This window comes from Dipteris shenzhenensis, chromosome 28 (genome assembly GCF_047967505.1).
Source record: "Dipteris shenzhenensis isolate YYH24624 ecotype China chromosome 28, Dip_SZ_1.0, whole genome shotgun sequence".
In the NCBI taxonomy this organism is placed as follows: Eukaryota; Viridiplantae; Streptophyta; class Polypodiopsida; order Gleicheniales; family Dipteridaceae; genus Dipteris; species Dipteris shenzhenensis.
The window spans coordinates 1993887-2015556 of NC_141623.1; the positions used below are offsets into that span (position 1 = coordinate 1993887).

Below are 21670 nucleotides of genomic sequence, written 5' to 3' on the forward strand. Positions count from 1 at the left end.
AAGGGAAGAATAAATTGAGGGAAGGGCAAAAAGCTAACGACTTCAAGGAGATAGATGACAATGAATGAAAAATCAAGTCCCATTTATATATACCTGAGAGAGGATAGAAATATCTTGTTCTGATCAAAATGATCCCTCTTTTACAAAGATACATTCCCTGGCGTAATTACAGTAATCTAAATGAAGATGTTATTGAAACCAAAATACATGCTGCAAAATGATAAGGACTTTAATATTTGAGCTGCTTTGGAAATAATTTTATATGCCTTCCATAGCTTTTCCAAGATCCTTTATCTTTCCAAGAAGCAGGTCCTTTTCTTTTATAAGTCGCAACATATGAGCACCTTTTTCAGCTTCTGCCATTTCTATTTCCTCAAGATTTTTGCATATTAGCTCTGTGTCCCCGTGACCTGCCGAGATGCGCATCTTCTTTAACAGAGTGCGTACCTGCATCCCATCTTTGATATCAGTGAATCTGCAGTTTGACATCCCACCTTGCTTTTCTTTGACAAAAAAAAATCCGTTTTATTAATACATGTTTAATGTCAGCTCCATCCAAACAGCATGGGCACAAGCGTCCACCTAGGCTGCTCATTTCCAGCTTCGTTTGAGCAGACTGGCCTACTTAAACTAAGCAATAATCTCGTGTTGTTTTTATTCCTCAACACTCGTAGATCTTTAGACTCTCTCATCTCCTGACATGCTCTCCAAGGCCCATGGTAGACATTGGTTTCCCAGTTTATAACCCGTAAGTGTTCAGACACAAAAAGAAGAGGACTTCCTGCGGCTGCACTAAATGAACATAGATCACACAAAGGTCAATGACAATGCCTTGTTTGACTTAATGATAGACGTGAGAGGCTATACTATCTGTCACATTTGAATGCATCACAAGATGTGAGTCATAAAATTCTACAGGGAAAAGGATTTTATCTCAGCAGATTCATTTTCTCAAGTCCGATAAGAACTTTGAGAGGCATATCCTGCAAATTTGACGCTCTCCCAGTAAGAACTGTTGGCCATAAAACAGTAGCTTGTGGCTCTATTATCTTCCCTTCTTAGAGGGGTGAAAGAGCTGATCCTAGCTAGGTCAACTTACAAGAACATCTGCCCTTCTTAAAGTTTCTCTGTCCAAAATGTAAACAAAATATAAGAATTGGGGAGCTGTAGCTTCAACTATGTACACAACTGAAAAGCATCTCTAAGCAGAAATGCCAGTAGCACATTTCTGTGCATATAGATATATGTACACGCGCGCACACACGCACATATATATAGGTATGTATGTATGAATGTATACACGAAGAGAGAGAGAGAGAGAGAGAGAGAGAGAGAGAGATGTATTTCTGTGGATATAGAAATATGTATACGCGCGTGTGCGCACACACACATATATATGTATGTATGAATGTATGCACGAAGAGAGAGAGAGAGAGAGAGAGATGTATTACCGTCTTTGGGAGGCCTCACATGCCTATGAGACAAAGTACAATCATAGAGCAAATCATACAAGCCACTGTATGAGTAACTCATACAATCATAGAGCAACTCATACAAGCCACTGTGGGCTGAAGCAGAAGGCTCGCTAAGCCCCTTTGCTGAGTACTAAGCTAAACTCGGAGTCAAAATACATAGCCAAGTGCCACGGTGGCTCTCCTATGGGCTGCCAAAATGTCTTGTATCTGTGTCTGTTGGGTCGTCTCTCTGAGTATCAGAGAGTCGAGGAGTGCACATGATATCTCAGCTCGAGGTTATTATAGCACACATCTATATTCTAATCCTATCATAGAGAGGCCTTCATTATATCAGTTTAAGACCGAGAGTCTTTAGGTTTGGATTTGACATCCTTATTTAATGCTTGGCCGTCTCAATAGACTGCCCATTTGCCATCTTTCCATGCATCATCGCTTAGTGTGTTCACTATTGCTTTGTTTGAGCTGAGTTGGAGTGAGCTCTTCACATATCCAGATCCTTGTACCCTTCAACTTATTTGTTTGTCTAGAATCTTGACTCTTGCTGCCTTCTCTCTGAAATATGATATGTCTTGAAGCTTGCCTCTGCAAACCCAGTAACATGGATGTTAAGTGTTGATGCATAGATCGTGTACACAACATGTCCAATCATGATGGTCTTATAGTTTTTCGGGTTCATGGGATCTCCTACCTTATGGATTGGGATAATGATGTTAAGAGTCCAGGTGTGAGGGAAACTCATGCAAACTACTTCGTTGAATAGCTTTGCCAAGATCGGGGCCCCGGGATGTGCAATGTACTCAGTACATAGCCCCTTGTCATCTTTGGCTTGGCCATTGTCTAACTTGAGAGTTGCATGTTTGATATGGAAGCAAATAACAACTGAGGAAACGAATTGTACTTGCAAATGGTAATGAAGAAAGTACAAGAGTGGCAAATATATAGTCCCAAAGTCAATTGGTTGACTAGGACTAGGACTAATTGTCCTAACTAGCCCTAAGTCCTAACAAACTCCATGGTATGGCTGAAGTATCCTGGATACATCTTAGGTATACTTGAAAACTATATCATGGTTGCACACGTTTGTCCAAGATAGATATAGCAACCTATGATAGTACAAGGAGATCAACATCATGTAATAAATGTGTTGTCTCTGTGCCAACATGGACTTAGGTAAAACAAAATGTGTGTGTAGAGTAGTGGCAAAGCTCCGCTTGTACTTGCATAAGGCTAGAAATAATCTCTCTTAGAAATCCAACCTGCATGTTCTACATGTGAGTTCTACATGCGACTCCTACATGCGAGTTCTACATGCAACTCCTACATGCGAGTTCTACATGCGATTCCTACATGCATGTTCTACATGCGAGTTCTACATGCAAGTCCTACATGCGATTTCTACATGCGAGTTCAACATGCAACATGCAACATGCGACTCCTACATGCAAATTCTACATGTAGAGAGAGAATGTCTTACAATTCCTACATGTAGAGAGAGAAGCTCTCCAACTTGTATAAATACCCCATAATGAAATGAAGCGCACACTCTTTGTGGCATTGTGTTGAGTTCTACTTTGGTATTCCAAGCAATTGTCTGAAGTGTCCATGCTTCCTTACACTCCACGTCCAAAAGCATGTCCTAACCTTGCAACTCCTCCTCCCCTCTCCTCCAACCTTGCAACCCATCCTCTCTCTCTCCTCCTCCCTCCTCCTCCTCCTCCTCCTCCTCCTCCTCCCTTCTTCTCCTCCGTCCTCCTCCTCCTCCTCCTTCTCCCTCCTCCTCCTCCTGTCTCCTCTCTTCTTTTCCCCATGCTCTTACATCTTCTTCCTCTCCCACTCCTATGCTCTCCCTAAACCCTTAGTTCCTCAACCCTTAACCTTCATGATCTACGAGGGAGACGAGTTCTCCAACATGTACTCTACCCTGAACCTTGGATCCTCCTAACCCTGGAACCTCTTCTAAACTCTGGAACCTCCTTCTAAACCTTAAAACCTCCTTCTAACCCTTGAACCTCTTCTAAACTCTAGAACCTCTTTCTAAACCTTGGAACCTCCTCCTAAACTCTAGAACCTCTTTCTAACCCTTAAACTTCTCCTAAATCCTGCAACCCCCAATGAAGACAAAAGTCTTCATTACCTCAAACATGATGATACACGTTCCTTTTACACATGCATGCACTATATTTGCTTACCACACTTAGGCCTACGTCTCTTACCGAAACACGACTCGAGGTCCTAAGCTACACGTATACTACAAACGACAACCCCGATATATATGTAGGTGACAAAAAGCCTCGGAACCCTGCATACTGAGAAAACCCTGCTCTTCTTACGGAAGCCGTGGGAAAGAACCAACATTTGGTGCCGCTGCTGGGGAGACTAGCGTCTCAAGTAAAGAGAAAACATACGCAGGTATGAGTAAAAAACAAACTACTTTGAACTTTCATGAACATATCACTCAAGAGCTAGGAGAGCTAAAATTTTTCCAACTCAAGTAAAAAATATTAAAAAAATAATTCATAGCTGAAACTCTTCATTACCGGTTTAGAAAAATGCATGTTTTCTAAAAAAACAGCACCTTAAGGAATAAATCAAACCATGGGATGGTTGTCAGAGTGTAGAGCTTGAAATTCTGAATATTTCTCCTTTTCACGGAAGCACATTCTGACACAACCACCAAAAGTTATGGGCAATCAATGATTAAAGATTCTAAATGCCATAACCCAAAAGAAAAATTAAAACCACCTCCCTAGTCAAACGTGGACAAATTCAAAGATGCACATGTGTTTGACTAAATCCACAGCTCCCCCTCCTTCCCTATAAAAGAGCGCCCATCCCTCTTATACTTTTTCTTTCACATCTTGTGTCCATTCTCTTTCCCATTCTGAGCCCTACACAAGACACTCCTCCCTCTCCATCGACCACCACCCTACTCCCATCCTTACATGGTAAGTTAGTTCAAGCCCATCTCGCAGCGATAACCTAGCCATCCACCCACCGTCCATTGATCCTCAACAATCCCGTTACATCGAGAAAGACTTGGAGAGCGTTCAGGTGACCATACCTTCCCCCCTTTGAATTTCCGTCAAAGTTTTCCGTCCATCAAGTTTTTACTTTTTTCTTTTTCGCCCTCCCCCTCCACCATTCCCCTCTCCACCACCACCATTCCCTCCACTCTCCTCCCTCTTTTTCTCCCCCCTCCCTTCATTTCCTCCCCCCCCTTTCCTCCTCCTCCATCTCCACCACCCTCCCCTCCTCCTCCATCTCCCCATCCACCACCACTCCTTTCCCTCCCCCTCCTCCATCTCCACCACCCTCCCCCTCCTCCATCTCTCCCTCCACCCATGCCCCCATGCCCCCCTCTTGTTGGGTGGAGTGAACAACAGAAGCAACAGGAGACGGAGGCAAGAAGCAAAGCATGCTCCTGAAGTTGTATTGCTGAAGTTATGAAGAATACAAAAGATACACCTAATATGATGAAACCCTAACTGGGTGTCATACATGTACTAGGTGTCCCAACTGAAACTAGTACTAAGTGTACCATAGGTCCTAACTGATAATATCTAGGCCTACAAGGCACATACCAAGGAATGAGTGACACCTATGGATAGCCCATAGAGTGGCCTACAAACCCCCCTCGACAGTATGGGCTGAAGTATCCTGGAAACGTCTCAAGATACCTGAAAGACTAGGTCATGGTTGCACCAATTCATCCAATGTGGATATAGCAACCTATGACTGTACAGAGAAGGCAGATCACGTAACAAAAGGGACCAAGTGTAAAGCTTGTCAAAAAGCTTCAAACTTAGGCCGTGGAAGAGCCTTAGTGAATAGATCTGCCAAGTTGTCCTCAGTGGGAACATAAGACAACTTGATGTCACCATCGGACTCCTCGATCTTCACTTTTCCTTTGTCCTCCCTTGGACTCTCTTCCTTTTGATTTGCACCCCAATTTGCATTCTTTTTCTTATCCTTTTGCTCTCTTTTCAACTTGTAGCAATCCTTTTTCATATGGCCCTTCTTGCCACAATGGTAACACTCAATGTTCCGTGCCCTGGAGTTGCTACGAGACTTCCCTCTTTCTTGGGACTTCCCCCTGAACTGTGATCTGCCCCTTTGCACATTTAAGGCTGCATCCTGCTTGTTGCCATCCATAGACTTCCGTCTAATCTCCTCGACCAACAAGCTACCCACAACATCATCAAATTTCAGTACTCCACTAGGTGCAGAGTTACTGACAGCTGTACGGAAGGTATCCCATGAGGATGGCAATGAACATAAGAGAAATATTGCCTTAGTCTCCGCATCAAAATTCATTTTCTGAGCCTGAAGCTGGCTGAAAATAATATTGAATTCATTCAAGTGAGAAGCAATGGAGACCCCTTCCTTCATTTGCAGCTCAAATAACCTCTTCATGAGGTAAACTTTATTAGAGGCAGTTTCCTTTTCATAAGTAGCACACAGTTTCTTCCACAAATCTTCCGTAGTCTGCTCATTTACTACTGTGAAATAAACTGACTCTGCAAGATGAAGTCTAATAGTAGACTTTGCTAATGCATCCAACTCATTCCAATCATCCTCAGACATATTTGCAGGCTTAGCTTCAATCCCTGCCAAGGGTTTAATCTGCTTCTTTTGAATAAGCACATCCCTTATCTGTTCTTTCCACAAAGAAAAGTTTGTCCCATCAAACTTTTTAATGCTGAAAAACTTCTTTTCAGGCATGGAAGAGGATGCCATGATGCAAATAAAGCAAAATCCCAAATGCTAGTGCCTGCAAGAGAGAATCACACCAAATACCAGGTGCACCCAAATGTGTATGCCACAATAGAGTGAAATATCACCAAAATTCAAAGCTCAAAGCATCAAAAGATGCATCTGACTCATGTGCGTATACTATGCATCCATATGAGCAAATCTGGCCCAAAAGAAAATGCCAATAAGTGCCAAATGACTCAAGCATAAACACTGTCCACTGGCATATGCATCAATAATGTCTCATCCAAGAGAGCATAGCACTATCAGTGCATCACCTGCAATGTGTCAAAGCTGTCCCTCAGCTTAAAATAGCATTCATGTGCAAGGCCTCCATAAAAAAAATAGCATCCCACAAGGCAATTTGGGCCTATCAGCGCATCCAACAAGGACCGCAATGCATCCAAATGGCCTATAAATCATCCATTGCAACCCAATGCATACCACGAATGAGCGCACACTGCTCAAACTGCAACCAGAGTGATCTGCATAAGGTATGCTCAAGAAATCATAGTCCCACGATAATGAGCGCTACTGAAAATAGAACCTGAGATGCCTCAAAACATGGGCGCCATTGCATAATCGGAACCAGCAAGAAAATCTGCAAATATCTCTCTTCTGCCAGAACTCCAAAATCCCAACCGATGAGTGAGAAATGGGAGTCAACACTTATCCACTGCCATGTGGCATAAATCTAAGGTTTCAAAACCTTAGTATGAAAAATGCATAACAGAGAGACGAAATCGAATACACAGAGATTAATAACTCTGAAAATCCTTCACCGAATCGCGCAAAAACTGCCACTGTGGGATCTGCGTGTATCCTGGCAACCAGCCCAATCACTATCAGTGAACCCATGCATGATAAGTGAAGTATCAGCCCTGTAGAAAAGGCCCAAGTATTGTGTGTCTTTGATGTACCTAAAGACACGTTTCACTGCATGCCAATGGTGATGAGTGGGACTGTGCATGTATCTGCTCAACTGAGAAACCACATACTGCAAGTCTGGCCGAGTATGGCATAGATAAAGCAAACAACCAACTGCTTGCTGATAGGAGGTAGCATCACATGGACCACTGCCATCTTCAGCAGAGAAATGAAAACCAGTCTCTAATGGGGTGGAGACAGGCTTACAATCCTCCATCTGAAATCTATGTAGAAGTTGCCCAATGTACTTCGATTGTGACATCACAATTCCCCCCTCAGATCGAGCAAATTGAATGCCCAAATAGTAGTGCAACTGGCCAAGATCAGTCATGGAAAAAGACTGCTGTAATTCCCGCTTGAAATCTGCAATTTTCTCGGGATGTGGCCCAGTGAGAATCATATCATCCACATAGAGGATCAAAATCAGCAAATCTGCCCCCCTCTTGCGGATATATAAAGTCACTTCTGTAGGACTATTCTGAAAGCCTAGGCTGAGCAAATCAGTGTGTATCCTGTCATACCAAGCCCTGGGTGCCTGCTTCAATCCATATAAGGCTTTCTTAAGCCGGCATACCTTGCGTTCAGACCCTTCAACCTCAAAGCCTGGAGGTTGAGCAACATAGACTTCCTCTGCCAAAAAACCATTGAGAAATGCTGTCTTTATATCCAACTGATACACCTCCCAATTATTACGGGCAGCCAGGGCAATAACACATCTAATGGTAGTGATGCGTGAAGTGGGAGCAAAGGTCTCTTCATAATCAATGCCCTCTTTTTGAGCATAGCCTTTGGCCACAAGACGGGCTTTGTACCTGTCAACTGAACCCAGCTTTTCTTTTGACCTTGTATACCCACTTAGTCCCTACTGCATGTTTGCCTGCAGGCAAGTCACATAACTCCCATGTTTTGTTTGCATGAATGGAGTCCAATTCATCCTGCATGGCTTTCATCCACAATTCATTTGAGAAGGCATCTTTGTGACAAACAGGCTCCTCATCAAATGCGATAGCAATCAATGCATGAGCAACCGAGTTTGCCAAATCTCTTTTGGCTGCAGCTCTCGTACGGGCCTGCAAAGGAGCATCAAGTTTGTTGTCCTTCAAAGTTTCAAAGAGCCATCTAGGTGCTCTTTTGGGCTGTCTAATATCAGCCAATTCTTGCTCTACTGCCTCTTCCACAATGTCCTCAGTAGCACGTGGCATCTGTGTCAAAACATGTGGCTGTCCGGACTGTGTAGTAGGCTGTAAATGAGCATTAGGTGGAGGAGAATAACCCTGTGGTGCATCATCTGAGGCATCAGATCCAAGCAATGGCACAAGACTATCAAAAATATCTGAGACACCAAGTGTAGACTGCACTTTGCAGTCCCGCAAGGGCATGGAGGATGTCTCATCAAAGATGACATCTCTACTGACAATTACCCTCCTGGTGGAAGGCTCATAAAGTCTATAACCCTTACTCTCTGCACTGTATCCCAAAAATATACATTTTATAGCCTTATCATCCAGCTTTGTCCGCCTCTGTGAAGGCACATGTGCATAGGCCAAACACCCAAAAGTACGCATGTGAGAAATGGTTGGCTTGTGTCCTTTCCAAGCCTCATAGGGTGTGATTGTTTTCAATGCTTTGGTGGGGCTCCTGTTGAGCACATAATTGGCACACATCACTGCATCCAGCCAAAACATATTGGGCAAATTCTTTCCCTTAAGCATACACCTGGCCATTTCCATAACTGTCCTATTCTTTCTCTCAGCAACTCCATTTTGCTAAGGAGTGTAAGGCACTGTACACTCATGATGAATACCACGGGATTTCATGTAAGCATCAAATTCCTCTGACATAAATTCACCACCTCTGTCTGATCTCAAATGTGCAATCTTCAAGCCTGAATCATTTTCAGCCAAGGCAATGAAATGCTTGAAGCAGGTAAGCACCTCTGACTTGGACTTCAATGCAAAGATCCAAGTATACCTGGTAAAGTCATCAATAAATGTCACAAAATAATAGAAACCTCCAATGGAAGCAGCCCGCATAGGACCACATACATCACTGTGAATCAAGAATAGCTTGCGTGATGCACCAACTCTACCATCCTTAGGTATGACAAAGCGGTGCATCTTGCCAAGCAAGCAAGCTTCACATACATGCTTATGAGGAATATGCATCTGTGGCATATCTTCAACCATTTTAGGCAACTTTACCATAGCATTAAAGTTAAGATGCCCAAACCTCTCATGCCACAAGTAAGTATCAGGCAAAACATCTGCATCAACTGCATGAGCATCATGAGCTGAACTGTCATTGCATCTATCATATGCATCCAAGCTGTACAAGCCCCCCTGAAGAGTACCAGTCAATACGATAGCATCGGCATGACTCAAGTCATAGACTGCACACCTATGCCCATCAAAGACAATCCGAAATCCACATGTAGCTATGGCTGAAATAGATATCAGATTTTTCCGTATGCCTGGTACATACAAGACATTCTCCAGAGTGACAACACTACCTGTATCTGATGTAACAGCCACTTGCCCAATACCCTTAACAATATAAGATGCATTGTTGGCACATGTCACGGAACCCCCCTTTGGGGCATCAGCAAGAGAAGTAAACAAAGTTTTACAGGAGGTAATGTGCTTAGAAGCACCACTGTCAAAGAACCATGTAGAGGCTGAAACTGCCATACAAGCATGTGAACCTGTATCATGCACTGGAGGATTGTAATGGCATTGAACAATGAAGCCCCAATTCTGATCCCTGGCATAATTAGCTTGCTCATTAGCATGCTCATGTGTATTTGCATCAGTGCCAGAGGTAGTTGTGACTGAAAGTCCAGCTTCTTTCTTCTTCTTTTCAGAAGCAATCCTCTTCCTACATTCAGCAATTTCATGGCCCGGCTTCCTGCAATAATTGCACCTCTTTTTCTTCTTCTGATCACCCTGAGAGGGTGAAGTAGAAGGCTGATTATTTGCTGTATTTTTAGGGACAGATTTTTGAAATCTTCCCTTATTCCGATCATTGGCTGCAAATGCTTGATCTGAGTGCATACTGGCATTCCGATTGACACGGCTCTGCTCTTCCTGCAGTAAAAGTGCAACCAATTGATCAAAGGAATAGTAGTTGGCATTGCCCATGGCAACCAACCTCAAGGTAGTGGCAAAACCTTGGTAAGAGTCAGGCAACCCATACAATGTGCCTGATACAAGTTGTGAGTCAGGGATGTCCTCATCAATATTAGCCAATTGCTCCTTTAAATCTTGGATAGCTGTAAGATATGCATCCATATTATCACTCTCATTCAGACGAGTATCCTTCAGCTGCTTGCGAAGATAGGCAACACGGGCCTCATTGCGTACCTGATACAAAGAAGCAAGCTTATCCCAAGAGTCCTTAGCAGTAGTGCATAATCTGATATGAGGAACAATACTTCTTTTGATGGACAGAGCAATAAATGCCTGTGCTTTAGCATCACGGCCATCCCACTGTATCATCTCCTGAGTAGGAGGATGTAACATCACTGGAAGAAGGTGTGGCCTGCCTGACGGGCCTAGGCTCATTGCCAGACACTAGATTCCACAAGTTCTTGGACACCAAGACATGCTTCATCATGAATGACCACATAGGGTAGTTAACCCCATCAAGCTTATCATCAGCACCGAAGGCCCCAAAGAAATCATCTTTGCCACTAGCCATTATGCAGTCAAATGCACAAGAATGACAAAAGCAAAGAGCAGGAGCCTCAAGCTCTCAACCGAGAATATCAGTGACTGAATGCGTAAGCCTCAAGGCTTTTCAAAGCATAAACCAACTGTATGACCAACTGAAATCTGCCAGTAATATTTGAATGTACCAGGCAAAATTGAAATTGAATGCAGGAATTTCAGTCAACCAGTTGACCGGTCAACCCTAAAAGTCAACGCTGGTCAAACACACAGTAAATCAGCTTTGACCAACTCTCCACCAGTAGATGTTTGTCTGCAACAGCAAATACTACTGCTGTAACTACAAAACCACTCAAAAACAAGCTGTTTTGACCAAAACCGGGGCAGTTTTGACCAAAATGGTCGTAGTTTTGACCACGAATGTCAAAATCCAGCAAGACCAAGGCAGATGGAACTAGAAGAGAAGGACGACCAGATCTGTACCAAATTTGACCCAAAACAGTCTTCGAAACCCTAAAACCAGAAGTGGTTTTTGCAAAACCGGAGGTGGTTTTGGAGCAGAAAAGTGATTTTGACCTGATTTTTGCACCAAGTAGGGGCGTCCTGACTTGTAGAACACAGCTATGCCAAAAAGTTTGCACTTTGTCAAAACCGTTGTGTGCAAGAAGTGGTTTTCTGACGCAGCAGGTGGTTTTGACAGAAAACAGGCGGTTTTGGCCCAAATGAAGGCTGAATCAGCTTGAATGGAGTCCTCCTAGGTTGGAGAAGTAGCAAGAAGGATGGGAGATCAGATTTGAAGCACTTTCCCGCGACGAAACTTCGAGCAATGGCTGGAAACTCCAGAAAATGGCAATGGGAAGCCTCCTGAGAGTGATAACCAGCAAGAAGAGGAAGCGGGAGGGGCAGATCTGAAGCAATGAAGTGATGGTAACCTGCTCTGATACCACTGTTGGGTGGAGTGGACAACAGAAGCAACAGGAGACAGAGGCAAGAAGCAAAGCGTGCTCCTGAAGTTGTATTGCTGAAGTTATGAAGAATACAAAAGATACACCTAATATGATGAAACCCTAACTGGGTGTCATACATGTACTAGGTGTCCCAACTGGAACTAGTACTAAGTGTACCATAGGTCCTAACTGATAATATCTAGGCCTACAAGGCACATACCAAGGAATGAGTGACACCTATGGATAGCCCATAGAGTGGCCTACACCTCTACTCCATCTCCACCTCCCTCCCCCTCCATCTCCACCACCCCCCTTTCCACCCTCCCCTCCATCTCCACCACCCCTTCCACCCGCCCCACCCTCTCCCTCCACCACCACCCTTTCTTCACCCCCCCCTACCCCCCTTCTCCAACTCCACCTCCCCCCCCTCCAACTCCACCATTCCCCTCTCCAGCACCCTCCCCTTTATCTCCACTACCCCCTCCACCCTCCAACACCCCCCCCTTCCATCTCCTCCACCCCTCCCTCCTCCATCTCCCCCTCCCCCCCTTCTCCTCCACCATCACTCTCTCTCTCTCTCTCTCTCTCTCTCCCTCTCCCTCTCTTCCGTCTCTCTCTCTCTCTCTCTTTCCCTCCCCCCCCCCCCTCTCTCTCTCTCTCTCTCTCTCTCTCTCTCTCTCTCTGACAGAGACCAGGAGGAGCACGAGGAGGTCAGAGCTCACACAGGACACATGCCTCCACTCTGTGGATGTACATATGAGATGGTTTGTAGACGCCGCAGGATCTTGTTACATAGGGGACGTACTCGTCGCTTCATCTCCAGACGATCCAGGATGATGGCAGCTTTTCGAAGGAGACTTACTCATGGAGATCTCGCCCCACCAGCCGCTCACCTCACCTTTGCTCAGATTTGTACTCTCATAGCAGGAGGCAGAGTCGATGGACAAGATTTCCAGTATATTTTGGTTCTCAGACTCCGTGACACCTGGACTTGTATCTTTGCATTGGCATATTGTACTCATCCCCCCATTTTGCACCCAGGGGCGGTTTCCTTGCATCTAGTTTACTTTGTATTTAGGCTCAGATTTGACATTATGTACTTTCACTTGCATTGTATTGCGTAGCACTTACATGATATTCGACGATGCCTCTTCTTTGTGGCACGTTGATTTTGTGCTATCTTGTATGCAGAGTTCTTGATGTCCCATGGGCCCATTTTGGCCTTTAGTGGACAATAATACACTTTCTCTCTCTCTCTCTCTCTCTCTCTCTCTCTCTCTCTCTCTCTAGGCCACCTAGTTGGCGCATCGTTGATGATGTATTTTCCTTTCGGATGATTTTGTGTCCCATAGGCCATGTATGGCCTTCCGTGGACCTTTAATAAAATTTCTTTCTTTCTTTCTTTCTCTCTCTCTCTCTCTCTCTCTCTCTCTCTCTCTCTCTCTCTCTCTCTCTACCCTCCCCTCGACGGTCGCTCCTTCCCTTACCTATAAGCAAGGGCTCTACCAAGGGGCCAAGCGCCCACAGCGACGCCCGTGCGCAGCGCCTACCTAAGACGACGCAACGCCCGTCCCGCCAATGGCGGCGCTCACCTCCACTTCCGCGGCCCCTCCTCCCCGCCCGCCTCGCCTCCACCTACGGCTCCTCCTCCCCATCCGCCCCGCCGTACAACTTCCGCCTCCACACACCTCCCTCCCGCCCGCTGACTCCTCCCACCTCCTCCCTCTATCCTTCCTCCATCACTCCTCCACCCTACATCCTCCTCACCCCCCCTCCACCCTCGCACTCCTTTCCCCCCATTCGCCTCACAAACCCCTCCAACCGCCGTGCGGGAACCCCCCTCTCCGCAATCACCGCCTCTGACAATCCTCTACCTCGAATCCCCCCCCTGGAATTCAAGCAATCCCTTTAACTCCTCCACGCCACAACATGGCTGGACGCCATCACAACGATGATGGGGATATCGACCTCGATGCAGAGGCTGACAATTTCTTTAATCGCAAAAATAATAACAATCAAGACAGGCGCACCTTGGAAAAACTGAAACTTTCCAAATATAATGGTAGGGGAGATCCAGCCCGTTTCCTCTAGCATTTTGATGCCAGGTGGAGATCAATCCCATGAAACCAAGGTAACTTGGTTTTCCATGGCCTTAATTGATGAAGTGTCTAAATGGTACCTAGACCTTTCTAGTGGAAGAGCGAGCCACATGGGACTTTGCTTCAAACAGAATTTAAAAAACGCTTTCAAACGGAGAGGCGACAAGATGATCCTGCTCTCTAAGCAAGATCGAATAAGGCCGTCAAGAAGATGTACGCATGTACCTAGGTAAGATGAAAAGATTAATCGCCAAATATGACCCACGTCCCGATGCAAAGTACCTCACGGTCTGATTTATTGCAGGACTAAGAAAGAAAATCCGAAAGGATATGAAAAAGATTAGCAGCTATGAAACGTTCAGTGCTGCTCATGCGGCAACCATTGACATCGAGGATGGCATGACCGACTCTGATACTAGCAGTGGTGATGACAGATCTAGTGCACGAGATAAGCGTTAAAAAAAGGACAAATCCAAGTCCACTGCCAAAACGTCAAATGAAGATCGCCTAGAGGCCATGACCATGAAGCTGAAAGAAGACATGATGCAGGCCATGGAACAAAAACTTCACTTGTCTCAGCCGCCAACTCAGACATATCCACGGCGAGAAAATGTATAGTGTCCATACTGCATGGCCAATCATACAGCAAATGAGTGTCCGGTCCTAAGAGCTAGGATCACTGCACAAGCAAATCCACCGCCAAGGTTGTGGTGCTACATCATCGACGGCCATGATGAAAATAGCTGCATCTTCAACATGCGCAACAACCCACCTCGACATTAACAATACCAAGTGGCACCCATGTCAGTGTACAGGCAACCGACACTTGCACAAGCGCCCCCAACTCTGAGGCTAAATCATGTTTCCGTTCGGACACAAGTTCCATAACTACTCAGGAATCCGAATCCACGACCATATCCAAGAGCACCAAATCCAGCTCCTCAGGTAGTTTCAATACATCAATTACAAGCCGAGGAAGTAGACTCGCCATTTGAGTATGAAGCAAAGTACCCAGTGTACTATGTAGAAGGTGTAGAAGATCTAATACCAGTTTATGTAAATCAAGTATGTCTCAACACATATCGAGCACCAATCAAGTGCTATGGTTGTGGAGAAAATCACCGGATCGCAAAGTGCCCTCATCGTGGTAGCCCCGCTACTTTTCAACCACTCTGCAGAGATTGTGGCGTAGGACATGCTTGTATGGATTGTCCCATGAAAAATAAAGTCCCACAACAAATAGAGGTTAAGCCTGACGTCCCAATCTACATCATTCGGATGGACCATCAAAGTTTGGGTCCGACAAGTGTAGTATCAAAACCTGTAAATGTAATTACACGCCAACAGAAAGAGGCCACCAAGGACCCTAACATTCCAATCCAACAAAAGCGACTTCTTAAAAAGAAAGCACAAGTGCCTCCACCTCCGCCGAGCAATGAGTAGCCGAGCTCGTCCACATGTAACAGAGGGTTACTTTTTACTTGGGCTAAAAATTAGTAGAAAGGCCTTTATTGGCTTGTAAGTGTTTCCTTCTTTTATTAGGGGATACCATAAGTTGTCACGTGGCATCCTAGGAGATAATCCCATAAGCAATACTGCTTTGTACTGCCCTGGGCCATACCTATATAAGGGCTCTAGTTATACTTGGCAATTCATTCATGACTTCATTACTGAAATAGAATATACAGCAAGAGTTCAATACTCAACTGAATTCTAAAAAGGATTGACTTCCTCCTGTCCTTGTGCAGCTCCTCACAAGTCCCTGTTGAAGATCCAGCCCATGATCTTCTTCTCCTACCCTTTTCCTAAACATAAGGTACTACACTACTTAACTCTCCTGCAAATTCTACTAAACTTAGTAATGTTTACTGTTAGTTAGGAGGAGTCCTGTTGCATTGGTATCAGAGCACTTTTCGTGGGAATTTGTGGAAAATTCTTACTCCAATCACTTTGAAATTTGAAGCATCTACTCTTGAGCCTAGGGCCTACCTCTCTACAAAAATTCAGCGCCAGAAGTGCTCTCTGTCGTGAGCTGCCACATGGCAGGCTCTGAGAAACCCTGATTTTCGAAGTGCTCAAAAATTTAGGCTTCTTGCATCAGTGTAAAGCCCTTGCTTCCCTGATTATTTCTATGTGTGAGAATCCTAAAATGGTGGAGTATTTAGTCAACATTGAAGTGAATTTTCTCTCTGGTGCAAGAGACTGAAGAAAGCGACGATCTGCTGTTTTCCTGCACCAAACTAAGGCTTCTTGGCTTGATCTATTCGCACTAATCTCATAAGGCTGCTCCCTAAGTCTGGTGGTGATCCGATACTATTTGGAGGAGTTATGAGCTATTTCGACTAGCTGGCATGAAGAAACTGCTGCGAACTTCAGATGCACAGCTCCATTTTGGGTCAGCTTTAGTGCAGATGGTCGCCTAGATCCATGAATGCAACTAACAAAGTGTGATTGCTAGTTTTTAATTACTGAGAATTTCAAAAATCAGTTGCAACAGCTAGTGCAGGATTGTCATTCGCCAAAAGTCTAGCAATTTTTCGCCATCCAGGTGTAATGTTACGAATTTCTACTCCTGATTGGCTCTTTGGTTCAATCTTGGCATAAGGATTGCCTAATCAAGTGGGAAATTTCAAGTTTTCTCTTTGAAAGTTGACCTGCGAAATTAGGGCAAGACTAGCATTTGGGGCTTTTGGTACTGATTCTTGATTAGGGCTTAAGACAGTGCATTTACTCTAGATTCTAGTCATTGAAGATGTCTGTAAAGAGATCTACTGGTCAAGCTAGTAAGCAACCAATGGGTATCCTTGATTTCATCTCAGAAAAGGAACCAATTGATGATCAGGCTTGATCAGGCTGTAGTTTCTAAGACCAATGATCCTCATGTTGGCAATGTTCAAGGGGATTTAGCAGCAAGTCCTCAAGTACAAGCATCCCTTAACCAAGAGCAAATCATAAAGAGTTGTATGGACACAATGCTACAAATATTCAAGGAGTTACCTAATGAGATTAAGACCAATAATCAGAGGATGGACCAAAGGATGCAGAACATGTCTGCCACTTTTAATAAAAGGTTTAACCAGTTAAAGAGAAGCCAAATTTATGATGGGAAGAGACCTGTGGATCCCCAAATTGATGGAGACTCGGGTTCAGATGATAATGATGATCATCCTATACATGTAACTGAACCGGTTGGTTTTATGGCCTCTGTCTGAAGGACCTATCACTCTAGTGGAGTTACAGCTCATATGGATAAGGATTCAGCACATGGTAAGACTCCTAATAATAACAGTTCAGCAGCTGAAGAGTTGTGTCAAAATTTCCATGAATATAAGTTGCTACCAGCAGACCTTAGGGCAGCAATGACATTCCAACCATATATACAAACAGTTAAATCTATTGAACCAAAAGGACCTGTTCATCAAGAAAAAGATCTTTTGGACGATTTTAGTGTTTTTGGTAAAGAAGAAGATCATTTATGCCATTTGTGGAAATGTTTTGAACGGTGCAGGGAAGTTGGTCTTAGTCTCAATCCATTAAAATGTGCTTTTGCTGTCAGGAGAGGAAAGTTTTTAGGTCATGTTATCTCAGAACAGGGGATGCAAATTGACTTGAAGAAAGTGGAAGCTATCAACAATGCCAAGGCTCCTACAAATGTGAAGGAAGTTCTTCGTTTTTTGGCACAAATAAAGTGGCATAATCAGTTTTTGAAGTACTTATCTTATGTTTGTTTGCCTCTTACGGTGTTAACCAAGAAAAATGTTCAGTTTGTATGGGGTCAGGAGCAAGAAAAAGCTTTCAAGAGCCTGAAGAAAATGCTTCAGGTGGCACCCATTTTTCAGCCTCCTGACTGGTCTTTACCCTTTCATATTTTTTCAGATGCCTCTGATATTGCTGTTGGTGCTGTTTTGATGCAAGAGAAAGTGTCAGGGTGGCATAGACCGATTTACTATGCTAGTAAAGTTATGACGTCAGCCGAGAGAAACTATACAGTCACAGAAAAGGAATGTTTAGCTATGATTTTTGCATTGAAGAAGTTTCGACAGTAATAAAGTCATTATTCATGTTGATCATCAGGCTTTGGTCTATATGGTGAACAGAAATCAGCCTCAGGGTAGAATAGCCAGATGGATCTTGTTGTTACAAGAGTTGGATTATTCAGTGGTACATCGGCCAGGTAAAGAACATGCTATTGCTGATTACCTAAGTCAATTGGAGACAGGAGAGGCTGCGGATGGTGTCTCAGATCAGTTACCTGATGCTGAAATATTTCAGGTTCATACTTTAGAGAAAGGAAATTGGTATGACGAGATGTTAAACTATTTAGAGCATGCAATTTTCCCTGACTCAATGTTAAAGGATCAGAGAAGAAAGCTTTGTTTGAGAAGCGCTACTTATGTTGTTATTGGTGGCATATTGTATAAGCGTGGTATCGATTAAATTATCAGGAGATGTGTTCCTGATTCAGAACAAAAGTTGATTTTAGAGGACGCGCATTCAGGAAGACCGGGTGGACATTTTTCAGGTGACATTACAGCCCGGAAGATATTTCAGGCAGGGTTGTGGTGGCCAACAGTCATCAAGGACAGTCATTTGTTTGTCAGGCAATGTTTGAAATGTCAGAAGGAAGGTCAGCCAACACAGAGGGATAGAATGAAACATAATCCTGTGTTACCCTTAGAGCCATTCCAAAAGTGGGGACTTGATTTTATTGGTCCCTTAAAGCCTGCAGCTGCCAACTCAGGTAGTAAATACATTCTTCTTGCCACAGACTATTGTACTAAATGGGTTGAGGGAGTTGCATTAAAGGATAACAAGGCAAAGAGTGTGGCTGAATTTCTTTACTTTACTATCATGACGCGGTTTGGTTGTCCGATTGAGATTGTTTCTGATCAGGGTGTCCACTTTCTTAATAAAATTATCAGGAAACTGACACATCTTCATATGATACACCATAAGAAATCCTCTGTTTATTACCCTCAAGCTAATGGACTGGCTGAAAGCAGTAATAAAATATTGGTTCGTATCCTTAAGAATACTGTTGCTGATAACAGGAAAGATTGGGATGTTAAATTAAATTCTGCTTTATGGGCGTTTCGGACAGCCTATAAAGTCAGTACAGGTTTGACACCATTCAAATTAGTGTATGGTTTGGAAGCAGTGGTCCCGATGGAATTTATTGTTCCGTCAATGCATATAGCTGTGATGGAGAGGTTACCTATGGACCAGTCTTTGGAGCACAGATTATTTAATTTGTTGCAATTAGATGAGGATCGGACTAAGAGCGCTTATATTGCGACAGTTATTAGAAATCGGAGAACGGCCTGGGTAAATAGTCATATCAGGAAAAAGCATTTTCAGGAAGGAGACTTTGTTTTGATGTATAATTCAAGGTTGGGGAAACACCCTGGCAAATTGAAACTTCGATATACGGGTCCTTTTCAGATTTACAGAGACGTTGGCCAAGGTACATTTCAACTTCAAGATAAAAATGGAAATGTTCTCTCTAAGCTTGTGAATGGGTTTCGCTTACGTAAATTTCAGCACCCACTAAGCGAGTCATTAACTGAGGTGATGTGCTCTTCGTGTGGAGTGACCGCCACTTCTATTCGTGGGAGATCTTCAGAATCTTTTACATGCAAAGTGCGATTTCAAATTTCGAACGTCTTATTGCTCGACCCGTCTATGCCTGAGGTTTCTACTCCTCTGCCGCGGAGAGCCAGGCTCGAGGCGCAGGCAAAGCTCGCTCAACAGACGAAGATGACGTCTAAGGAGACTGTTGGCAAGACTGCCCAAGATAAAGCTTCTCAGCTGTTAGCCAAGCGCTTGTATCCTATGATTGATTTTCAGGAACCTTTGGATGTATCTTTACCTGCGAATCAAACGTGGTTGAAGCAGATGCGCTTATACCACTATGCTTCTTTGGAATGGTCTGCATTTTCGGAGAATGGGATACAATTTGTTTTGCCAGTGCTCAAACCGGGAAAATTTGTTAGATCAGCTGCTACTTTATTCCAGAAAGGGACTGATGATGAGGATGTACTTGCAAAGTCAGATACACCTCAGAAAGAAGTTGTTGATGCTGCAGTTCAGAAGTCAGACATTGTTGTTGACCAGATAGAGGTCAAAGGTGGGTCTGACAGTGCAGTAAAAAAGGATTTGAGAGAAGCAGGTTATACAGATCAAGAAATTTCTGAAGCTTTGCAAACATTTTCCAATCCTCTGTTGGATGATCTTTTTCCTACACCTGTCAGTTTACCAAGTGATTCTTTAGCAAAGGATACTTGGTCTCGCTTTAAATCTTTTTCAGTTAAAGTGCCAAGAGTCATTGCAAGACCTGTGTTGCCACACTTTAGTTTGAAGAAGAAAAGTCTTTTGTTTGAGGACAAAGGCAAAGAATGCAGGAGGATGTTGAAAAAGTGTCTGTAGACACTAAGAAACAGTTTTCAACAAGTCAAATGATTGACAATTTGTTGCAAGTTATCCATTATGTTAAAAAACAGGAGCAGGAACTTCAGCAATTTTCAGAGAATGAGAAATTATATGAGAATCATGTCAAACAGTTGCAGCAGGAAATTAATGAAATTTTGAGTTTCAAGGTTGACATTACTGGCATGACAGGCAGGATTGATAAAGTTCAAAAGTCTGTGGAGCAAAACATTGTTTTGGCTCAGAATCAGGTTAAAGATTTGCAGGTGCAGTTGTCAAAGAATCAAGGACAGCAATCAGTTGGAAGGCTGGTTGAAATCTATTTCAGATAAATTTTCCAATGAATTTGATCAGATTGTGCAGTTAAATACAAAATATATGGCTGAAAATCAGATTTTGCAACGTCATCTTATGCTTTTGGAAAGTTTTGAAGCAGAAATTAAAGCTAATGTAGAAGGTGCTGCAGTTGCAGGAGTATTTATTACTGAACCTAAAGTGTTGGATTTATTTCGGGAGTTAGAAGACCGTGGAAAGAAAATCTGGGAGCAGATTAAAGAAAGACTGGAGTTGATGTTTCAAAAACCTTATGAAGTGTTTACTAATTCTTTTGATTTGCAGGATAAATTGCAGCTGAAGTCTAGATGTGAAGAATTGGAGTTGAAACTTCAGACAGCTGATAATATGTTGGAAATCAAGGATGTTAGCATTGAGTTATTACAACTCAAAGTTAAATCCTTGCAAACTGAGTTGTTCAAAATGCAGAAAGACATTAGGTCAAAATCAGATGTTTTAAAGACAGATATGGCAAGTCAGACAGAAGCTCTGAGTGGTTCTGATCAAGGGATGTCAGCTAGTATTCCTGATGTGAGTCTTGAATTTAAAGAACCTGATAATAAACTTGATGTTTTTAGTATGCCAATGAGCCAGATTCAGAGAGATGAAGACACTCAGATGAAAGAGTCAGTCTCTACAGAATCTGACAAAATTTTAAAATCAGATATTGCTGCAGTATTGAGCTCACTGCATGAAGACAGTCAGATAAAGGATGATCTTGATGTTGAAGGGCCTAAGATAATTTCTGAAATTGTTCAAGAAGTGTTAGCTAATGTGGAACTAAAGGTATCTTTAGATACCAAAATTGATACCAAACTTCAGTGAGATGATACAGTATGATGCTGGAGCATCATCGACATATTTCTATGGGCAGTGCTATGTCTATGCCATGTCTACTCTATGCCATTGGAGTGTGGACATTCTCATTCATTCATGGTTCTTTGTTTTTATTCTTTATGAGTATGTATGGATGACATTATATTTTATGGGTTCCCAGCCCTGGCATTTTGCTAAAAATGATGGCACTGTAATTTCACATGAATAAG

At 43.4% G+C, this 21670-nt stretch overlaps 1 protein-coding gene across 1 annotated transcript in view; it reads right to left on the minus strand.

The window, feature by feature from the left end:
• Positions 1–65: 65 nt before the first annotated feature.
• LOC147883031 (synaptotagmin-2-like) overlaps positions 66–21670 on the minus strand; it is a 93405-nt gene continuing 71800 nt past the window's right edge. Inside the window, exon 14 of the mRNA XM_087399692.1 lies at positions 66–447. Within this exon, the coding sequence (XP_087255818.1) occupies positions 259–447 (189 nt within the window). The 3' untranslated portion in view covers positions 66–258. The remainder of the gene's footprint in view (positions 448–21670) is intronic.